Here is a 20510-nt window from a genome sequence, read left to right as displayed (position 1 = left end):
CGTAAAACCTACCAGCGCTCAAACGGTGGCAGATTCAGCAAAACTATCTAAACAAAGTATTGACAAATGTAAGCACACCAAGATTCCTACAAACGTTTCCCCATTCATTCTTTGATGATGACAGGGCACATCACCTTACATCAGCCCCACTTCCTCCTCCTCAGTGGCATCGGGAACCGCCCACAGATTTGGGATGAAACGGGTCGAGGGCAAAGGCGAGGCCCAGACAGCACAAAACAAGGCTGCACCAGGTCGCTCCAGAAAAAGCGTATACTATAATGTTCACAGCACATCGGCACCTCACAATTCTGGTTTGGCATTCACATTTAGCCGTACGTGGCAGTGCTGCAGCTGTGGTGTAGCGCTGTCCCTCACGGTGCAGGAGCACGCACAGCACCTCAGGCAGCACACCGGGGCTCCCGGGCTCCGCTCCCGACGAGCTCTTTCCTCACAAGAAGCGCGGTCCAGCCACGGGGACCTGACACCGCCCCCGCCTCCTCCCCCTCCCCACACGAGGCAACTGCCCCGGAACCGCCGGGGAGGGCTGAGGCCTCTCGGCTCTCGCCCGCAGGGCTCAGCCCCGGCAAACTCCGGGCACCGAGACGGCACCGAGACGGCACCCCAGCAGGCCCGGCCTCGTGCGGCACGGGCAGCGCGAGCCAGCCGCCCCGCGCCACAGCCGCCGCGCGGGCGCTGCAGCCCCCCGGCCACCTGTGCAGACAGCTGGGGGCTCTGCGCATGCGCGCGGGGAGGTGGGCGCCTTCCCCTCACCTCACCCCCAGCCCAGCCTCCTCCGGCCCGGCCCGACGCCTGCCGCCCCTTCCCCGCCGGCCGGTCGGCCGGTGCCCGCCGCTAACCTCCACCGTATTCACAGGAGCCGCCGCTTGCTCCGGGGTCAGGGCCCCCAGCTCCGTGGCCAGCGCCTCCATCCTAGCCCGACAGGGACGGCACAGCGGAGGCTGGCGGCGAGGGACCGGAGGTGCAGCAGCCAAACGCGTCCTCCCGGCGCGCCGCGCCGCGCCCGAAGGTTCTGGGCCCACGGAGGGCCGGAAGGAGTGAACAGACACACAAAGACACGCACACAGAGACACGGACAGACACACAGATAGTCACAGACAGACACGCACAGACACACACACACGCGTGCACGAAGGGGGCCGAGGGCTTTGCTAAGCCCGCCGCCTCCCAATACCCTCGCCCCTCGTAGGGGACTTTGATACCTTCCACCGTTTGCGGCCTTCCCGCCTCTGGCCAGTTGCCACCTCTGCTGCTGCTGCTACAGACACCAGAATCCCACTGACAGAGGGGACTACTCACCACCTCCAGTTCAAGATAAAAAAGAAACATTACTGATCTTTGCAAATTCCTGTGATGGTAAGTTTTTGCCAGTTCATATGTAATAATTTCTAAGTACATTTTAGAAGCAGAGTGTAAAAATAGCACTTGGACACACACATCTGCACTCACTCAGATTCTTCATGAATAGTTTGGTCTGGGGTCCAGACATCCTGGACACAAAAGCCAACATTAAACATAAGAGTAGCAACATTTCAGGCCATTTCCATACAGTTTACTGCATAAAGCAGGCAGTCAGCATGGAGCATTTGTTTAATACATTTAATTCCTATTGCATCCCACATGGACTTCCATCTAACTAACTACATGCTCGCCAAGCAGCTATTTCAGTCCGATGACCCCGTTACCCTGCAGCCTGGTCTGTTAGCTGTGGTTAGTATGTAATCAGAAATCATCATTACTTCCACAATAGAAAAGTTTAATAAATTAACAGTGGTAGTTAGAGGATTAAGAGTTTTTTCCCTTTCCAAACCAAGCACCTATTGGAGTCAGTTCTTTGTGATTTTTTTTATCGCTTACAGGAAACCTAAGCTCTATCAGATAGCACAAGCTTTCAGCCGTAAGTTTACTCCAAAATGTTTGTTCCTACTGCATAACTGTCAAAAAAAAAAAAAAGGAAAAAGTTTTATTAGAAGCAAATTTTTCTGATTTTACAGATTTGAAAATTCAGCACTATGCTTTTTAGGTATTCTTGAGTGTAACTTTGGGGGTAAATTGTTCACAGAGGGATAAAAAAAAAAATCAGGGATTACAAAAGATCAAAATCCTGGCATGACCAAGTGGCAGTCATTTTAGAAATACTAGAATTCCAAGCCACATCATGTTTTCAGCATATTCTCAGCACATTTGACCCAGGCACATGCAATACAGCTAACACTTTAAGACCAACTGAATTGTGCAGACTTAATCTGCATAATGCTACTAAAAAGAGAGCAATATGAAGCCATCAGTCACCTTTAATTAAAAATCATAGAAGGGGAAAAAGAACAGCCATTGGCTACATGTTGTCCAATTCTCCTGCAACAAAAAAATTTTTAATAGTGCCAGATTCTGGGCAAGATGTTCCACAGCTTATCTACACATTGTTGGGAATAAAACAGTTCAGTAGTTTTAAACTGAGTACTTTTCTCTGATGCTTCTTGTTTTTGCAGCCAAAAAGACAGCGAACAATTTACTTGCTCTTCTTTCTCTATTGCTGCTCACCACTCTGGAGATCAGGCATAGCCCTCCCCCTGCAACATCTTCCAGTCCTGAGATCTGGATCTATTAAATTGAATTTAAAGCAATATTAAAATTAATTTTAAATAAATTACCCCTGTGGTGGGTTGACCCTGGCTGGACTCCAGGTCCCACCAAAACTGCTCTACCACTCCCCTCCTCAGCTGGACAGGGGAGAGAAAATAAAATTAAAGGCTTGTGGGTCAAAGTAAGTGCAGGGAGAGATCACTCAGCCATTACTACTATGGGCAAAACAGACTCAACACGGGGGGAAATAAATTTAATTTATTGCCAATCAAATCAGAGTAGGATAACGAGAAATAAACCCAAAATTTAAAACCACCTTCCCCCCACCCCTCCCTTTTCCCCAGGCTTAGCTTCACTCCCAGTTTTCTCTCCCTCCTCCCCATCAGTGGCACAGGACAACTGTGGAGTGGTGGTTGCAGTCAGTTCATCCCACTTTGCTGCTTCTTCCCCCTCAGTTAGAGGACTCACACTATTCCCCTGCTCTAGCATAGGGTCCTTCCCACCGGACACAGTCCTCCACAAATTGCTCCAATATGAGCTGCAGTTCTTCAGGAACCGGTCCAGCATGGTACCCCATGGGGTCACAAGTCCTACCAGCAAACCTGCTCCAGTCTGAGATCCTCTTGCTGCAGGGACACAGGTCCTCCTGCTCGAGCATGGGCTTCCCATGGGGTCATGACCTCCTTCGGGCATCCACCTGCTCTGGCATGGGGCCCTCCATGGGCTGCAGGTGGGTATCTGCTCCACCGTGGACCTCCATGGGCTGCAGGGGCACAGCCTGCCTCACCGTGGGCTTCGCCACAGGCTGCAGGGGAAGCTCCTGCCCTTCTGCACTGACCCTGGTGTCTGCAGAATTGTTGCTCTCACATTCTCACTCCTCTCTCTGGCTGCAGTTTCTATGGCACAGTGGGGTTTCCCCCCCCGCCCCCTTCTTAAACACACTATCCCAGAGGCGCTACCACCATTGCAGATTGGCTCAGCCTTGGCCAGTGACAGGCCCATCTCTGAGCTGGCTGGCACTGGCTCCATCAGACATGGGGAAAGCTTCTGGCAGCTTCAAACAGAAGCCACCCCTGAAGCCCTGCCACTACCAAATCCTTGCCCTGCAAACCCAATACAACCATCTTCCAAGGAATCAGATTTCAGCAAGTGACTGTTTTGAATGCAATTTGTGCAGCTGAAGCCCCTACTCTACACTCCAGCTGCAACCTAGAAGTTAGAGAAAGTCACACCATATTATTAGGGTGGTCATCTATCTTCAGAAGTGAACAATCCATTCCGTCTAAAAGTTTACATAAATGACTTTTCACTACCAGTGGTATCACAAACAAAATTTAATGCATATAAAACCTCAAATATTTGTATTTCAACAAAGAAAGCTGCTACAGAATGGCATCTTATTTCACAAGGACAACTTCAGAGTAGAGGCAAGTGCATTTCAGCCACAGTAGCATAAACAGCATGCAACACGTAACATTAAACAGATGCAATGTCCATGTTTGAAACGTTAAATAAAAATTAAGATACATTAAACAATCACTTGAAACATAGGCCATGCTATAAAATGCCCTTTGCAAGTCACTTTAATCACCAAAAAACCCCAATGAATTATCATTTTTTGAGTATTTACTGGTAAAAACTAGTATGACAGTTTCCCCAGTATATTAAAGATCTACAGTTTCATATTTATTTTTACAATAGAATGCATATAAAGTATTATGATAAAAAGTTCATAATCACATTATAAATCACTTTCAAATGTTCATAAAACCCTTTTGGCTGAAGCTCAAAATAATTCAGGTATTTCTAAAGATGTAGCAAATCACTAAGATTTAATTCCCCATAATTGCTTTTGAAATGCATTTCTTGTCTTGATGATTTCAAACTGTATATCAAAATGTCATATTCATCTGAGCAAGCCTGTTTTACCTAATGGCACAGTTACTATATTCTAAGAGTTCCTTTCTCTCAGGTTTTTCAGGCTTCAGGAAACAGGTCCCTTTAGAATTTATATACAACTTTATTTTGTGCAAAGTTTTTACAAGGGATAGAGCAGAAGTGCACTAGAGATATTTCTTTTCTAAAAAGGCATTTTGAAGGAATTTTTTATCATGTACATGTGACCAAAGTCCTTGGACACTGAGGAACAGCTGACTGGAAGTCATTTCCCTTACTAAATAAGAGTTCACAACTCTGTTAAGAATGGACTACAAAACCACAGTGCTAATAATGCCCAGTTTTTTAGACCTTTATGATAGACACAGTAAGGTACATACACAATTTGTGTGACACATTAAGCTTCTATGGGCAATATTTTGTCTCTTCATAAAAAATTGTAGTATAAAATATTAAAGCCAAGCTATATAACTTGTACCACATGTAGCTTTTATATATATATGACATTTTAAAAGGACTATATGGTAAATATATTAAAAAAGGTCACATTCAAGTAAATTACAATTCAATTTCATAGACAAGAACATGTCTATAATAGGTATTCCAGCAGTATTTATTCCCAGTAATCTGAAATAGGCAAAATAAAGCCTGTGTAAACTTACAGAAGTTTACTTCCACATTTCTCAGTTTCAAGCCTGTTCATTTTCTGTATGCAAGACTCTTGATGCTTTAAATGGGAACTAAGTATTGGGGCCTATTCCAAAGGAATACTGCAGTATTTTTCACAGACTCAGTGAAAATGAATCTAAGACATTTTCAAGAATGACTAATCGTTTGGGTTTTCGCTTTCAAACCCAAAAAGTATGTTTTGAAACATACTCATCTAACAGAATATAAAAAGGGAAATTGCTCTGTGGTACTCTTTAAGGTCACTCTCAAGTGCTTTTAGGAATAAAGGTCAGAAAGACCAAACTTAAAAATACTTAATACCCATCAAGATTAAAGATCAGTACATACACATATTAGAGATTAGAATTAAGATCAGTATCACCTCCACTGGATAAACAAAATGCTTATAAACATTATATACATAAATGTACTCCACTCCCCTGCCGACATCATGTTTCTTAGGTGTTTATCATTAATCTCAATTACAGCTGAGAAGTTCTGAATGATTCCTACTTTAAGTGGTGAATGCTTCACTCCAACCAGCTTTTAATACTGGCATTCCTTAATGTAACAGAGGCTAAGTTCTGGTTCCAGTAGTTGCAGGAGTACCGCAACTTGGCCTAGTATAAACCTGGTTTTGGTTACAAAAGCAGTTATGCTATGTTTTTTTGCTTTAAAGTCTTTTCAGAAACATAATTGTTTTATAAGATGTTGCTCTACAAAAATACAATGTAAGCACAGTACATTTTATCTACAATTGTTTTGTCATATCATAATTGCATTGCTATATGTAAATATATTTAAGTTGAAAAATAACATGTTTTAATGGTGGCAAAACAGTACACACTTTGCCAGCACTTTCCCACTATAGATGCTTGCCATGAAAACTAAGAACTCACTGGCTATTTACAAGTGACACAATCTGTTAAACAAATGTAGTCTATTAAAATATCTATGTCCATGAAATTAATTCATCCAGTGAATTTCAAAAGCTATCTGCATACATTTTACAATACCTCTCTCACTAATAGTCAATTGAGTGGGCTGTTGTTAGTGGGGAAGTCAGATCACTGTCTTGGAAGGCAAAAAAGGGTTACAGAAATAGGTCTCTTTTTTTTTTTTAATTGGTAGGTGTTTCTGTTTCTGCTTTCCCCATTGGTGCCTCAGGAAAAAGTAGTTTTCTTAGTATGTTTGCATAGAATGGTCCATACACTTGTTTATTGAAGTTTACAATGCTTGCATACTGAGATCCAACATACTCCATCTCTGTCTGAATCACAGAAAGGCCTCCTGGCATAGTAGGCATATTCTTCTGAAAACTTGGAAGCGCAAGCAAGCTTCTCATGAAGAACTGGATTCGTTTGTCTGAAATTGAAGTATGCACAGAACAAATGTAAACCAAGATGATGCCACACTCACTTTGTAAGCACCCTGTACGCCAGCACAGCAAAAAAATCCAACTCTTTCCCAAGCCCATGTTGTGGTGGGAAACAATACTGAAAGCTTCTTAAAGTTGGCTCCCACAGGGTGGACACAGCATAAATCTGCTGCAACAATTACCTAATACAAAGTAGACTCCAAGGAGAAACCCACTAGGTTTAAACCCAGAACTGACAGAAGGGAGACTGAATATTACTCATTCTTCTAAATTTTTCTCCAAAAGACTAACATGTCTAGGCCTGTTTGTACAGACACTTTATATTATTTCTAGCAGTGACTAACCATGCTCTGCAACATACCGAGAACACCATCTACAGGTAAACAACATTCCCTTACTCTTAGTTGACCCACTATTTTACTGCAGCGAGGAAGTGGTTTCAGCTGATTAAGCTTGCTGGAAATAAGTTTATTTACAGACACATACAATAGGACAGTTATTTATTATCTTACTCACCAATCAAGGAACTGACAGGATTATTCTCCTCAACGATATGAGCAATCTGACCCATTAAATTACTCTGCATTTCTTCATTAAGAGTAGGAAGACCTCTTTCAGCTAGAGACCTGTTCACTTTGCTGCAAATCTGGACACCAATAGCATTCAGAGCCTCCTTCAAATCAAAAGTTCTGGAAGAAAGAAAGAGCAAAGCGTTAACTTTTGCAGTTTCTGTAGCATAGGTTGTAAGGTGACCTGCCTTGTCTCCTTTCCCTTTTACTTCCAACCTGCTCTCTGCAATATGAGAATTTAGAAAAGTTATCTTTTGATTTTGCAGCTTTATGTACATCTACAGGGCAAATCTCCATTGGATAATAATACTACATTAATTTTTTCCCTGTTTGAATAACAATTATTTCAAGTGTGCAGCAGTGACACCATTTAATTTTGCCCTTATGTTTAGGTGCTTTTCTGGGCCACATGCATAGCATTTCACAAGGAAAAGCAGAGTGGAAAATTATTTTGAGACAGCCTTTCAGATCACATCAGACTTTCTTGTAGTCCATGTGGCAGCAGAAATAGGCAGCCAAACAGCTTAAGCTGTAGCTAAACTACAAGTTTGAAGCAATTGACAAGACAATTTAGTGAATGCATTGCCACAGTCTCTCCAGTATTAGGAGCATATGAATGAACTTTAGTACTAGGCTGCAAATTCTGTAGACTAACATCAAGATTAAGATTTCATTAAAATATAGCTTTTGACACCATATGCCTAACATACAGTGGACTTCTATTGTAAAGGGAATATAGATATAAATTGTTAAAGTTTTGTATCTTCCTATCATTAACAAGCATTGGCTATGACATTTTAATTGTTTCCAAAAGTTTTCAGATCCACCTGCTATTTCCTATTGGTAAAAAATACAAAGAGTGATAAAAACAAGGCCTTACTTCTTGTTCATGCCTTCAAGAAGAGGAACAGAGATCCTTTTCAGTTGGTCAGCAAAATCAGGCACATCTACAATTGCTGCACCCACCATGTTGTTTGTTATGAGACAAATACAAGCTACAATTTTTAATTGATTGAACTTTTCTCTCAACTCCTGAAGACGAACTTCATCTGTTATTAGAGTCTAGAATTGAAACAATAATACTAATTTAGGAATACGGAGGGAGAAAGGCAGTGAAAAGGACGGATATAGGATCTAGCCATGAAGCATTAATGTTTTTAATGACAAATACGCAAAGTTGCAGGAGACAGCAGCTGAGGTTCCCTGAATATGTAGTATTGCACAAAGTGGCATTATGTACGAGTACCAGAAGTAAGCCTGTGCCAGGAAGAAAGGTAATGCCTCCAGTGCAGAAGAAACTGAGAATTGCATCTTATTCCTCATCACTGCTGACAGAAATCTACACCGAGCAGTTCAACCCATGACGCAGAATGCTCAGGGGATCCAGAGGACATTGTGGTGATCAAGGTTACAAACAGAATAAGTCTTCTGGATTTAGCTGTCCTTTGAAAAATGGCATAATCTGTAACTGATGAACAACTGTGCATGACAACCACCAGTTCAACCACCAGAGCAGGTTCTGCGAGTGACACATAGCCTGCTACAGGCAAAAAGCCATTTGATTGTACCAAGAATGTAATTCCCACAGCAAGATATAGGCTGGAGTGACATATTTTAGGTTAGAAAGAGTTCATCCTAACTAAATCACTGAGAAGCACAGGGGCATTAACATTCAACTGTTTGGCAGTAATTTCATAGTATAACAAACTAGATCCATCAGAGGATACCTGTATGTAGCTCTTACTCAAAACTGTTAGAAGGAAGGCAATAAGGTGGTTCCCCTTCCATCCACTAAGAGCATTATGAGTATCCCCATGTATTCAGCAAATTCTCTGCCAGGCCACCCTAAGTACAGCTAGGGAATTCACTGCAGATACCAATTTTAGCCCTCACTGATGGCCAATTTCAAATTGGCTTTACGGAAGGTTGCAGAGGTCAGTAATCAGGAGCTGGAGGAGAAAAAAAACCTGAGCACTGAGAAAGGGTGAATATCTATTTTAGAAGGCTTTAAGCTTTTACTGATCCTGTTTCTAAAGCAAGAGTAATCCCACCAATTCCTGCTGCTGTTAGGAAAACAGGATGCTATAGTCAGTTCTCTCAGAAGTACAGAAAGCCCAGGTGCTGTCAGGACAAGGCCCACCTTTGATCATGGCCAAGTCTGCTCTTAGGATGGAGCAGACTATGATTGGAAAGAGGGAAAACAACCTTTGCTTTGTTTTCTAGTTGTTGGCATGCCCATCTCCTATTTCAGGAACTAGCATATGCTCTAAACTTATTACTCAGATAGTTAAGTGCAAGAGAATACTTCACATATTGTCAGGATTATTATACTACACTGATGGTTTCATACAGCTAGAAATCTGAAGACACTAAAATACTTTTCTTACCTCTGGAATTGTTTTGCGATAATCCCATTGTAACAGTTTCAAGTAGCCATTGTTTAGCACCAGTATAGGACTAATAATTGGTTTAGAACTACCGTCAGCACCAGGGGATGATGAAGATTCATCAGAAACGGATGACAATTCATCTTCCATAGATTCCTTTATCCATTCTGTGGTGAGGTCCAGGGCACCTAAGCATTGCAAATCAAAACAGATTTACTGCATGCTTTCATCAAAATAAACACTACCTGGAGGAAAAAAGTTTTACACAAACAGGAATATTGAACTTCTGAAGATTTAAACATAGTGGACAGCTGGATAGTCACACGTAAATTCTCTCCCTCGTTTTTTCCCACCAATATTTTCCATTGGTCACCTTAATATTCCAGCTAGCTTGTACAAACCCAAATTGTTAAGCTTCAGCCAAGATTTTGGGGTTAAAAAAAAGCCTCAAAGTCCGAGATCCCAAAGCATTTTTTCCCCTTCTTCAGGGAGGCTGCAAGGTAGAGGTGAAGGGAGATAAACTGTATTAACAGCAAATGAAATGCTTTTAAGGAGTTCTTCCTCAGACTACCTATGTAGACGCTGCAGGCCATATCAATGGCTCAGGGTTCCTATTTTAGAAGCCCCTGCCCCAGATGTTAGTAAGCTTACTTTTTCTTCCCGGAAAATAATTTTCCTGAACAATGTTTAGCCATATTACACAAAACCTGTAACAGTGGATCAAGCTGACTTTGCATCATCTAAGTTTTTTTCAGAGCCTGCCTTTTGTTTATTAAAATAATGATCCTGTCCCTTCCAGCTTCCAGGCACGTGAACTGGTTTTACATATTTACTTAAGGCATACAAAAAGATATAAAGTCTCATCTTTCAGCGTGTAGGGCTTCTGCCTCCAGACAGAAAGAACCACTGTAGGTTTTTTCTTTCAGATACTGACCTATTTAGCAAATACAAATGTGTCTGAAAGCACCCCAGATTACAGATAAACATACTTTATAGCAAGTTAAGCAATTGCCCATTGGTAGCTTGCTTGTCAAAGAATATTTGCATTAGTTAGATCCAGACAAGAAATTGAAGTTTTCCTCTAAATTAACTACAATTGATAGGTGTTATAGCATGTCTTTAAATAGTTCTTTTTTAAAAAAAAAAAGTTTAAAATATAGCATGATACCTACTTGGTGTTTCTTCAAGAATTTCCTGGAATTTTGTTCGTTCATAGTCCACCAAATTACGCTGAAGGTATGGCCTAAGGTTTTGAATTGTGTAATTTGCCATATCCACTTTCATCAGGTCCAAAACACGGAATATTTGTCTGAAAGGAAGAATTTAAGATTTGACCATTACAATAGTCTATTGATTTTAACCAACACATATGAGGTACACAAACATTAGTACTTTAATTTCAATTCTGGGAGAAGTAAACTCCTTCATTGGTATTTCAGTGTAACAGACATGTTACCCATCTTTCAGGATACTTGAAGGAGCATTGTATTAAGTACAGAGAGCTTGACAAATATAGCTAAGTGCTACAACCCTGTAACAGAAAGAGAAGGGTTTTCAAGAACTATACCAATTGGTACATCTCAGCCTAAATGAACAGATTTTAACCTTATAGTCACTGTAATTTCACCAAGAGAAACAATCCTTCTGAGCCAGCTGCTTTGGTCCCTGTATATGATCCAAGTTGCAATGAAATATCAGAACTACCACCACCATTTACTCTTAATATTTCAGTGTACTAAGGAGCAGTAAACTGCCCTTTTATGCAAGTGTTTTACTCAAGTTCAGGTAAAAAGATCTTTAGTAAAGAGATTTTAAACCCAGTTTGGCCTCCTAGAGGAAGCACACAATAAACAGTTCAAGAAGAAACAGTACAAATGTGCTGCTTAGATTTTGTAAGGACGGACAAGACTGAAAAAAAAAAACAGTTTCTGAAACACACATTATTGCAAGAGTGCATTTTTTGTTGTTCAGTGGCTTTGATATTCAGAGTTGGTAGTGTTTGATTTATGCATTCTACCCATTTCATTATAAAGTAGAGATACACATAGTATTCTGATCAGTATGTCATAGCTCTTCCCCTTCAATATTTCTGTATAAAAATAAGTTTTCCAGTGGTTTGGGAACAGGTGTTATGTGAACTGACACAATTTAAGACTTCAACACCCTCTTCCACTATCCAGTAGTCTTTCAGAGAAGAGGTTTTTACTCTTAAAAAAAACCCCAAAACCCACACCCAAATACCAACCTCAGTAATTCTACGATATTGTCTGTTGCTTTTAACTGTTTTATATCATTGTCTCTTATTGGAGCACATAACTTTCCCATAGTGTTGATGATGTAGTTAGCTAGCCCATGAATATCAACAGCATTGTGTTCTGCCTGCTGTCTTATAAGATCTGTATCTAGAACTTCACAAATTTGATTTTGAATCCTGTTTGTTCCAGGAGTCAGGAAGGAAAGAAGAATCTAAAGTAGGGGGAGAAAAAAAAAGAAAAGAAAATGAAGAGCTTATCAATAAAAACCAAACAACTTAGTCAACATGAAGTAAGATTTTAATATTAACGTCAAGTGTACTTAGCTGACCGACTATAACAAGACACATTAAGACGGAACATTATCTAAGGTAGCAGGGAAAAAAAGGACTGTTAAAAGGATCGCAGACTTCTCCAAAAATGCTCAAAGCCAGTAAAACAGAAAGCATGTCAACAGTGAGACTTTCAAAAACTGGGAAGCTGCCCTGTAAAACACACATTTACTAACTTAAAATTTTGAAAGACTTAGTATTGTACCAGGATTGAAGGTTTGTATGCTCCCTTATGATCATTGCACAAAGTCTATGCGGGCAGATGCAGTCACATTTGTATTCCTGTTTATGCCCTAAACTCACAGTGTGTGGCTGGGAAGAGGCTAGTAGATGTGAAGCTTTGAGAAATGAGCTGACTGGCAACAAACAGCCATACAATGAAACCTGAGTAGATATGCCACTGTGTGTGTGGCCATATTAACAGTTAATATAAATATACTATAAATAAACACCTGTTCGCAGTTCTGAATAATCATGGCTTCAACTTAAAAGAAAGAACTTGAAAGTGTTGGCTTGGCTGAGTTCGCAGGCCCTTCAGTGAAGTAAGGGACTCTCAGACCTAAGATGACAAAACAATACTGAGGTGCAGAAGAGGAGGAACATTACCTCCTTAATTTCCTCAAAGAGTTTGATAGCGTGTTCATATTCTGGAGGATCTTCATTCAGTTCCGATTCCAAATGATCCCAAAACGCCTCATGTACAATTTGTTTTACTGTGCCTGCAAAGCTGTGGCATAAATCAATTAGATACAGAAAAGACTCCCAACTGGCTTTCATCCTTGGTAAAAGTATTTTACATTTACCTGATCACACAACACCTCACCAGTTGTTGTGCCCTGCAACCATATCTTTCTTGGGCTGTGGATTATCAGCTCCCAAAACATGGCCTAGACTGACAAGCCTTTCCTAAAGGCCCTGTATTTTATAAAGTGGTGCTGGCAGTTCCGATGTAGGTAAAGAGATATTACCTTTCCTTATTGAAATTGTATCCATAGTACTTAACATACCAAGTTAGAAGAGTTTTTGAGAAAGCTTTGTGCTTTGTCATATAAGACATTACCAGTTAAGGGACTTGGGCAATTAAAAAACCTCGGTTTTTGATGTAAGTTTTCTCAAAGTAAAGACCAAGGTAATTTTTAAGCATTTAAATTTTTAATTTAAGTCTGTAAGCAAGACCATTTTAGCTACATACATTAGGGAGGTTACTTCTTACTTCCTCTGGATGTCCAGGTATTTTCACATCACTTCTGGGGCTAATATTACAGCTATGTTCATGATGACCTCTATCTTCTTATCACTGTGGTACCAATGGGCTACTACATACAACAATATAGAAGGCCACCATTCATGTTTTCCACAGGGCTTGGAACTACACAGAACAGACTGATGCTCATCTTCACTATGAGCATTCATATTGCAGTAGCCTTTTATCTTCCACGTGACATTTAAGACAGAGCAATATGCTCCAAGACAGTATATCAGCTCAGCTGGATTGCAACACTTGTTCCAAGCAAGATAGCTTTGACAGCAACACCTGGAAAAATCTGTAGCCTTCCCAACATGTTTTGAGGTTTTTTGTTTGCTTTTTTTTTTTTTTTTTTTATTTGCTGCTCCGTTTGTTCTCCCCCCTTCCCAACCCCAGTGCTGCTTTTTGCAAAATTCAGGCTCTTACCTGTTCTGTGGTAAGTCATCATGTTTTATGCAAAAGTTTGCATTTACAGCAATTTCATGAGCTAGAGTCAAGTCTGTCAAATTTCTTGCAGCTGCCATCAGTTCATCAAATGTAATAATCTTAGGAGGGCTTGCTGCTGGAACAAATAAGATCAATTCAAGCCAAATAACTATAGTTGATAAGTGCCATTGAAAATATTTAGAAGTTTTACTGCTCTGCTTGCTAAGTAGAGTCTAGTACTCTAGTAGAAACAACGTAGGATTACCAGGTCTTTATATCTTCTAAAAACACTAACTCAGGAAACTCCCAGCTTATCAGGGGTGTGTGTGGGTAATACCACCCAAGCCCCATAACATTTTGAAAAGCAATTTCATATTTCTACATCTTAACTATGATATCTTTTTTTCTTTAAAACAGGATCTTGCATTCAACAGATTGCCTATTTACTGTTCTGTAACATCCACCAGACCAAAAGCATGGGCAGTAACAGATACCAGATGTCCATTATAACTGTGAACACATGATGCCTATATTGGCATTTTATTACCTGTAGAGAAGGTTCTGAAGCTACTGACTTGAGAACCCCCCACTTATGTTCCATAGCAGATACATCGTAAGTTACATTCCCTTTTTACAATTAACAACAACATTGAAAAGCAAGAGTAAATTCCCAAAGTTTCTAAACCCTGTCATTCAATTTAGTATTTTGAATTAAGCCTTTGAAGACTGGTAACAAAGACAAAGAGCCAGCTGCCAACAGCAGTTCCACTAACAAGTTTGCTTTAATGTAAGACTCCACTTAGATGCTAAAAAGTACAGGTGGTCTGAGAATGCTTACAGACATGAACATGAAGCACATCTTAACCAACGTTTTATTTATCATTACTCAAAATACTGTCCTTGTGCAAGTGTGTGTGTTTTTCTGTTTGATGCTAATATTTACGAAAGAAAAATGTGAAATTGAGATTAATTTAATGTAACAATGTGATATTATAAATCTGTAAGTTACAGGTTTTTAAGCATATGGAGCAAACAGAAAAAAATCCACTTTTTGCACAAAGCAGTGTCTGGTTGAGTGGGAAACTGCTACCAACATCAAGATTAGCTCAAGATTAGGATGTCCATGGTGGCACACTTTTCTTACACTTTCTGAAGGACTGCACAGGGAGACCCCCACGGATACAGCTGCTGGTGGTGTTCCACACACAAGGAGATGCACTGCTTCACAGCAGAGAGAAAGCCATGCTTTTCTCTTAATACTCTTAAACAGAGATTCAGAATCCCAGGTTCTACCCATGACAGCAAAGAGAAATGAGATAAGTTAGCCTTATCTGTCTATGCACAATGCATGTAAGGTTGAAATAGGCTTACACGCTGGGGAACTGGGTTTGCTTGAAGAATCACTGTTAAAGCTTTGTCTTGAATATTCAGAGTCGCTAGAAGAAGCTGTGCTTTCAGAGAGGCGTGAAGAATCTGAATCACTGTTCTGGTCATCATTGAGCGGCATTCTGATTCACTGTAGCTGCTACAGTAAACAAGACCTGGAAAGACAAATAACTTCCCAATAAAACCAACACTTACTTGTTTGTGTCTCAAAGTCAGATACTGATCATTATATTATTAATTAAGAACAAGTAGCTGCCTTCTTAAAAGGGTGTTACAGAAAGAATCTGGCCTGACATGCAGAATCACACAGTTATTAACAAACTACACCTGTTCTGCAAGAAGGTTTTGTACCTTCTTCTGTTTCATACCTTAATGGTTATGTTAGAGAGAGTCTGTAAATTGGTTATGTTTAAAGAAAGACTACCCACAGTAACCCGTAAAGTGGCTTGTCAGTTTTGGAAGCTCTCCATGTCCGTAAAGGCGTCTTACGATGATACCATACCCATCCATCCCCACCCCCTCTCAACTTCACCAAGTGATGTTTAGCAATTAGCTTCCTTCCACAAACTGACTGCACGGAGTGTAACAACTGTGAAGCAAACATAAAAGTTGCTGTGGGAGAACAGGCAAATAATTCAGAATACTACATTTCTGACAGGGCACAGCTGAAATTCTAGCCTGCTGCTTTAGGTGGGTCTTTGCTCAGAATCAGATCAACAATGGCATAAACCTCAAAATTACTCTTCATACAGATGAGGGTAGATGGGGTTTCCAAGTCAAACAGTAACTCTGAGCCACTAACATTACATTCAGCATACACAGCAATACTGAGAAGTGTCATGCTCCATAGTGCTTCTGTCCACATAAAGAAACTGCCTCCCAGGAAGATAATCTGCAACTGCAGAGAATATGAACAGCTGCATACTGTGATAGAGATGATTAATAGTTGTATGACAGGAAGTGAAAAATATGTTCATAACCATATTAAAATGAGAAACTGGAAGTCAGCCGTAATTGCTACCAAAGGAATTTGGCCCAGATACCAAAAGTAGCTGTCCATCTTCAATTATGGCCATGAAGCATTCTGTAGTAGACTTTATGAAGGGACATAGCCAACAATGCTTTTTGTTAGCAAGTGTAAGTAATGCAACTTCATTTATGATTAAATTGCATCAACTTCAGCAGGCAAGAAAAACAGCATTTTGCAACTGTTGAACTTTGGAAAAGTCACTTTTGGCAGCAAAAGGGTGATCTTTGCGTGTACTTAGGTGAATCAACATATTGTTGGGTCAAGAGACACAAAAGGGAGTAAGAATGAATATTTCTTTATGCTGGCACCTACTTACAGCTTAGAGCATTTCATTTTTTGGCTACCAGCTCATCCTAAACAGGCCTTTATAACCTGATGAAGTATTACACTGATGAGTACTCCCCTGTTAACTGAGGTGATTAACATTTTTTTAAGTGTATGTTTACTCTTCCTCCTCTCCTAAAGGAAAGAGGATGCATTTGAGCACCTTATTTATGTTTTATGCTGTTTTTTGTGAAAAGAATTAGGCACATCAGCAAGAACACAGCTGACAGTTTATTACCTTACTGGAGAAACCAGTAAGACTTTTGATCAGGATATAGAGGTCATGAGTTCAAGGCTTACAGCATTAGTTGTGATCTTTAACATCATAACTCTTACTAGAAAAGCATTTTTTGTAATTTCTATGAAGCAATTGAAAAGAAGCATACATTTAAAGCAGTATTGACTAAACAAGACTGAGAATTGCAAGAGAACCTAGAAAACAAAAAAGGCTGAGATTTTTGGTGTGGAAGTTGTATTTAAGTTACAACTAGAAATAAGTCACTAGTTAATGTTACAGAAGAGTCAAACTATTTCTTCAGTTAACATCTGCATGACAGATCTTAAAGCTACCACTAACTAGAAACTAGTTGTGACAAGTAACCTAATTGTCAAACACACTCCAGGTTCTTGATGTGGAAGCACTCAAATACAGTAATCCCACAGAGACTGCACAGCTTTATTACCCTCCCACTATTGTTTCCGGATCAGCATCAGAACACTACTTCCAGGCTTTAATCACATAGAAAGATGTCCTTTATTTTTATTAAAAAAATCCCAACTACTAACCTCCAAAAGGTTAATGCTGCATGTGGTCCATCGAAAGATTTTATTAATGTTGTTAGCAGTGTACTGGCCCAAAAAGTCTTGTAAGTCACTGCTAGTATAAGCGCTTCAAGATGCGTCTACTGCTTCAATCTAGATGTTAAGAACACTGAAGTTGAATGACCATTAAAACCCCCCAAAGTTTATACATAATTTCAAGAACTTCCTCTTAACCGTTACTATGATAATTGTAATAAATATTCAGATTTGCAAGCTGCTCCTAACAGAAGTACCAAATCAGGCACGGAGGCAAGTCAGCATTGCCATTTTCTATCCCATTTTCTATCCCAATCTTGATTCCCAAGAAAATCAAATCATTAAAGTAGAAATTAAAATTCTAAATATATTAAGTCTCTACATACTATTCCCAGCAAAGCATCTTTTGGCAACAAATACTCGCATTTCAAAGAGGCCCATGACATATTTTGATGTTCTGAGACCATACCTGTTCTTACACACACAGATAGCACAGCTGTCAGTAGAGTGCTTCAGAAGGCTTAATTTAAGTAAGAAGTTTCAACAATGTAACAGGAGATGACACACTGAAAAAACATTGCAATCTTTGCCTTAAAGTAATACATTTCCTACCAGGGTTCCTCAAATGTAATGGTAAGGAAGAATGGGCATATTCTGCAGATTCATAACATTACTGCTAAATTCTAACTTTTAAAGTTAAAACAAGGCAGCAAGCACAAAAGTAAACATACATGAATACATAAGCAGAATCTGGAATATGTCATCTACAGTTTTCAAATTTGCTGCCCAACAGCTAAAAAACTTAATTGAGCATATCAAAAGGAAGTACAACCAAAAAGGGCACTTTTAATTAGTTACAACAATAGGCAACTGACTTATTTAGTCATTTTATATATATATCTCATACACTGGAATAGCTGCTTTTCCTTATACTTTTGTAGGCAGCATAGAGCTTCTCACAAATGAAGGGCCAAGTTCACATGTAATTTTAAGTTTAGATTAATACAATGCCCAAGTAAAAATTTCAGAAAGCCCTTTAGCCTTCCAACACCTTTGTAACTCACCACCTTGAATACACAATACCATCATCTTCATTAAGTATTACATATTAGGCTGTTGTTTTAATACACAGCTTAATAGCCTACCTATCAGGGTCACCCTGTGGTTACAGTTTGCTTTACTCTTCCTGCATTAAAACGCCTGATGTTTACTTTTACATTAGGATGGATACCTTCACAGTGGGCTTCATTGCCCTGTTAGCTTTCTTTCAATCAGCACTATTTTGCAGTTTTTAAGAATAAACACTAAATGGAAGACCAAGCTAAAAATATCTTGTAAAATGTACAAAACCCAAGATTCCAGTTAATTTACCAAGGAAGAAATAAATTATCATGGTTTCTGCTGCTAATTAAGACAGTTTGGGATTTTTCTTTTTAGTAAAGATGCAATGAATATAATACTGTAGATACCTAAAGGCATCCTCCACTTCTACTGTCAACCACATCACCCAGCCTGATCATTCACTTGGAACTGATCAAGATTGCAAGATCAGATTAGTTTGAAGGAGCACAAGCATGCTTTTTATTCCTGAAGGCTTGTTTTAGAAGTTATTTTATGAAGCACCTAAGGGGAAAAGTTCAGAAGGGTTTTTTTCTTCAGATAGCATCTTCAAGGAAAGTTTCTCCACAGCTCTGCATTGTTCAAGTAAGTATCTCTATCCATGCACACTTTTAAAGTGCTCTGTCTAGTTTTACCACTATAAATGTCTTAACTTTGTTTACTCTGCTGGGTTTACATCCTTACTATCTTCAAGCTGGCACCAACTGAATCTCATTTGGGCTCGAGTTTCCCTTTCACTGACTCCACCTTTGTCAGCACTCACAGCACAGGAGCAGAAAAGAACCTTTGTTAAGAGTTACGGAATCCCCTCACGCCTCATCTTTCACAGCTTACAGCCGACATTTCACTCCTTTGGCTTTCTAGCTCCGCAGCTCTTCCCTTTACACATAGGCTTGTCTTGATGAAGGCTTAAAAATGCCTAGGTAAGAGCGAGGTGAGCACGCATCCCGCAAGGTGGGTGCCACGGGAGTTACTTACACCTCGGACATTCTGGCAACGCTCCCCCCACCCGGGCTGTGACGAGGGGCCACAACCCCCTGAAGGGTCGCCGGGGACGTCCCCGACGCCCCGTTCCCCCGCCAGCTCCTGTCGGCGGGGCGCGGGGGAGCGGCACCGCCGCCAGCGGCTCCTCCTCTTCCTCCATCTGTTTCGCTGTCCGTCTCCTCCCCCGGCCCCATGTTTTTAACAGTTGCCAGAGGCAGGAGTTTGGCACTCGCCGACCAAAACAAACAGCGTTTCCAAGGACAGGCCCGGGGGGGAGGAAGGGAGAAGGGAAGGGGGAACCCTCTCTCTGCCAGCCCGGGGGAAGGCGAGCCCGGCTGCCCGCCGCCGCGGGTCCCGGCCTCGCACGCCCCGGGGAAGGAACCGCGATGCCCTTGCTCTGCTGGAGCGGGGCTGCGGGGGGGAAGCTCGCGGCTGCGTCCGTCGTGAGAGACCGTCCCGGCGGACACCAGTCACTAAGGGACGGAGACAGCCCCAGAGACACGGGGCAAGGGGTGCCCTACAGACTCAGAGCCGGGGCTGCGAAACCCACCTGCTGCGGCAGGAGCTCCACCGGGGCAGCGGAGCGCCAGCCCGCCACCTCCCAGCCACCCGCACCGCACGGGAGGGCAGCGGCCCCCGCGCCGGCTCGGACCCGGACTCACCCCGCAGCTCATGGCCTGTACGTGCCCGAACACCGAGCCGTGTGCCGTACAGTACCGTCGTCGGACGGCGCAGCTCAACCACTGCTCACTCAGGTCACTCACCACGGCCGAACGGCTGCAGCAGCAACACCTCACCCTCCTCCACAGCGCTCACCGGGGCTTTAAACAGCCCCCCGGATTTATGTACCCAGTCCGGACTATTAGTGTCTTCCTTGGGCGCGTCCACCTCTGCTACTGACGGGGGTGGGGGGCAGGTAACCTTTTCCTGCCTGTTTACGGCGAGCGAGCCCGAGGGACTTGGATCAGCCTGCGCCTATTCCCGCAGACACATCCCGTGTCTCCTCGTTCTGCCCGGTCCCGAGCACTAAGCGGGGAGAAATATAAGGGGACAAAAAAGACGCTTCCGCGGACTCCCCCGCGCTGAATGGGCCCTGCCGAGGCGGGGGGGAGG

At 41.5% G+C, this 20510-nt stretch overlaps 2 protein-coding genes across 8 annotated transcripts in view; both read right to left on the bottom strand.

Annotated features, from left to right (window-relative positions):
* The window catches only part of POLR3B (RNA polymerase III subunit B), an 81997-nt gene extending 80991 nt beyond the window's left edge, over positions 1-1006 (bottom strand). The window contains exon 1 of one of the 2 annotated variants that reach the window (XM_055710668.1): positions 858-1006. In XM_055710668.1, coding sequence (XP_055566643.1) covers positions 858-929 — 72 coding nt within the window. In that variant the 5' untranslated portion in view covers positions 930-1006. The remainder of the gene's footprint in view (positions 1-857) is intronic. The other variant, XM_055710667.1, reaches the window with a different exon arrangement.
* A 2911-nt stretch (positions 1007-3917) lies between these two features.
* Positions 3918-20510, bottom strand: TCP11L2 (t-complex 11 like 2). Of its 6 annotated transcripts, none has more exons than XM_014286292.3 (11): positions 20060-20509; positions 17283-17411; positions 15128-15297; positions 13757-13892; positions 12691-12811; positions 11746-11966; positions 10673-10809; positions 9501-9688; positions 7994-8175; positions 7061-7233; positions 3918-6531 (listed from the first exon to the last, which is right to left on the bottom strand). In XM_014286292.3, exons 3-11 carry the CDS (start codon positions 15261-15263, stop codon positions 6287-6289), a joined length of 1539 nt encoding a protein of 512 aa, XP_014141767.1. In that variant the 5' UTR covers positions 15264-15297; positions 17283-17411; positions 20060-20509; the 3' UTR covers positions 3918-6286. The 6 variants fall into 6 exon arrangements, with proteins under 6 accessions (XP_014141767.1, XP_014141768.1, XP_027671828.1 ...); XM_014286293.3 differs by having other exon boundaries at positions 20162-20509; XM_027816027.2 differs by having other exon boundaries at positions 13757-13889; positions 20060-20508.

This window comes from Falco cherrug, chromosome 5 (genome assembly GCF_023634085.1).
Source record: "Falco cherrug isolate bFalChe1 chromosome 5, bFalChe1.pri, whole genome shotgun sequence".
Classification (NCBI taxonomy): Eukaryota; Metazoa; Chordata; class Aves; order Falconiformes; family Falconidae; genus Falco; species Falco cherrug.
This window is presented reverse-complemented; position numbering and strand designations above follow the sequence as displayed.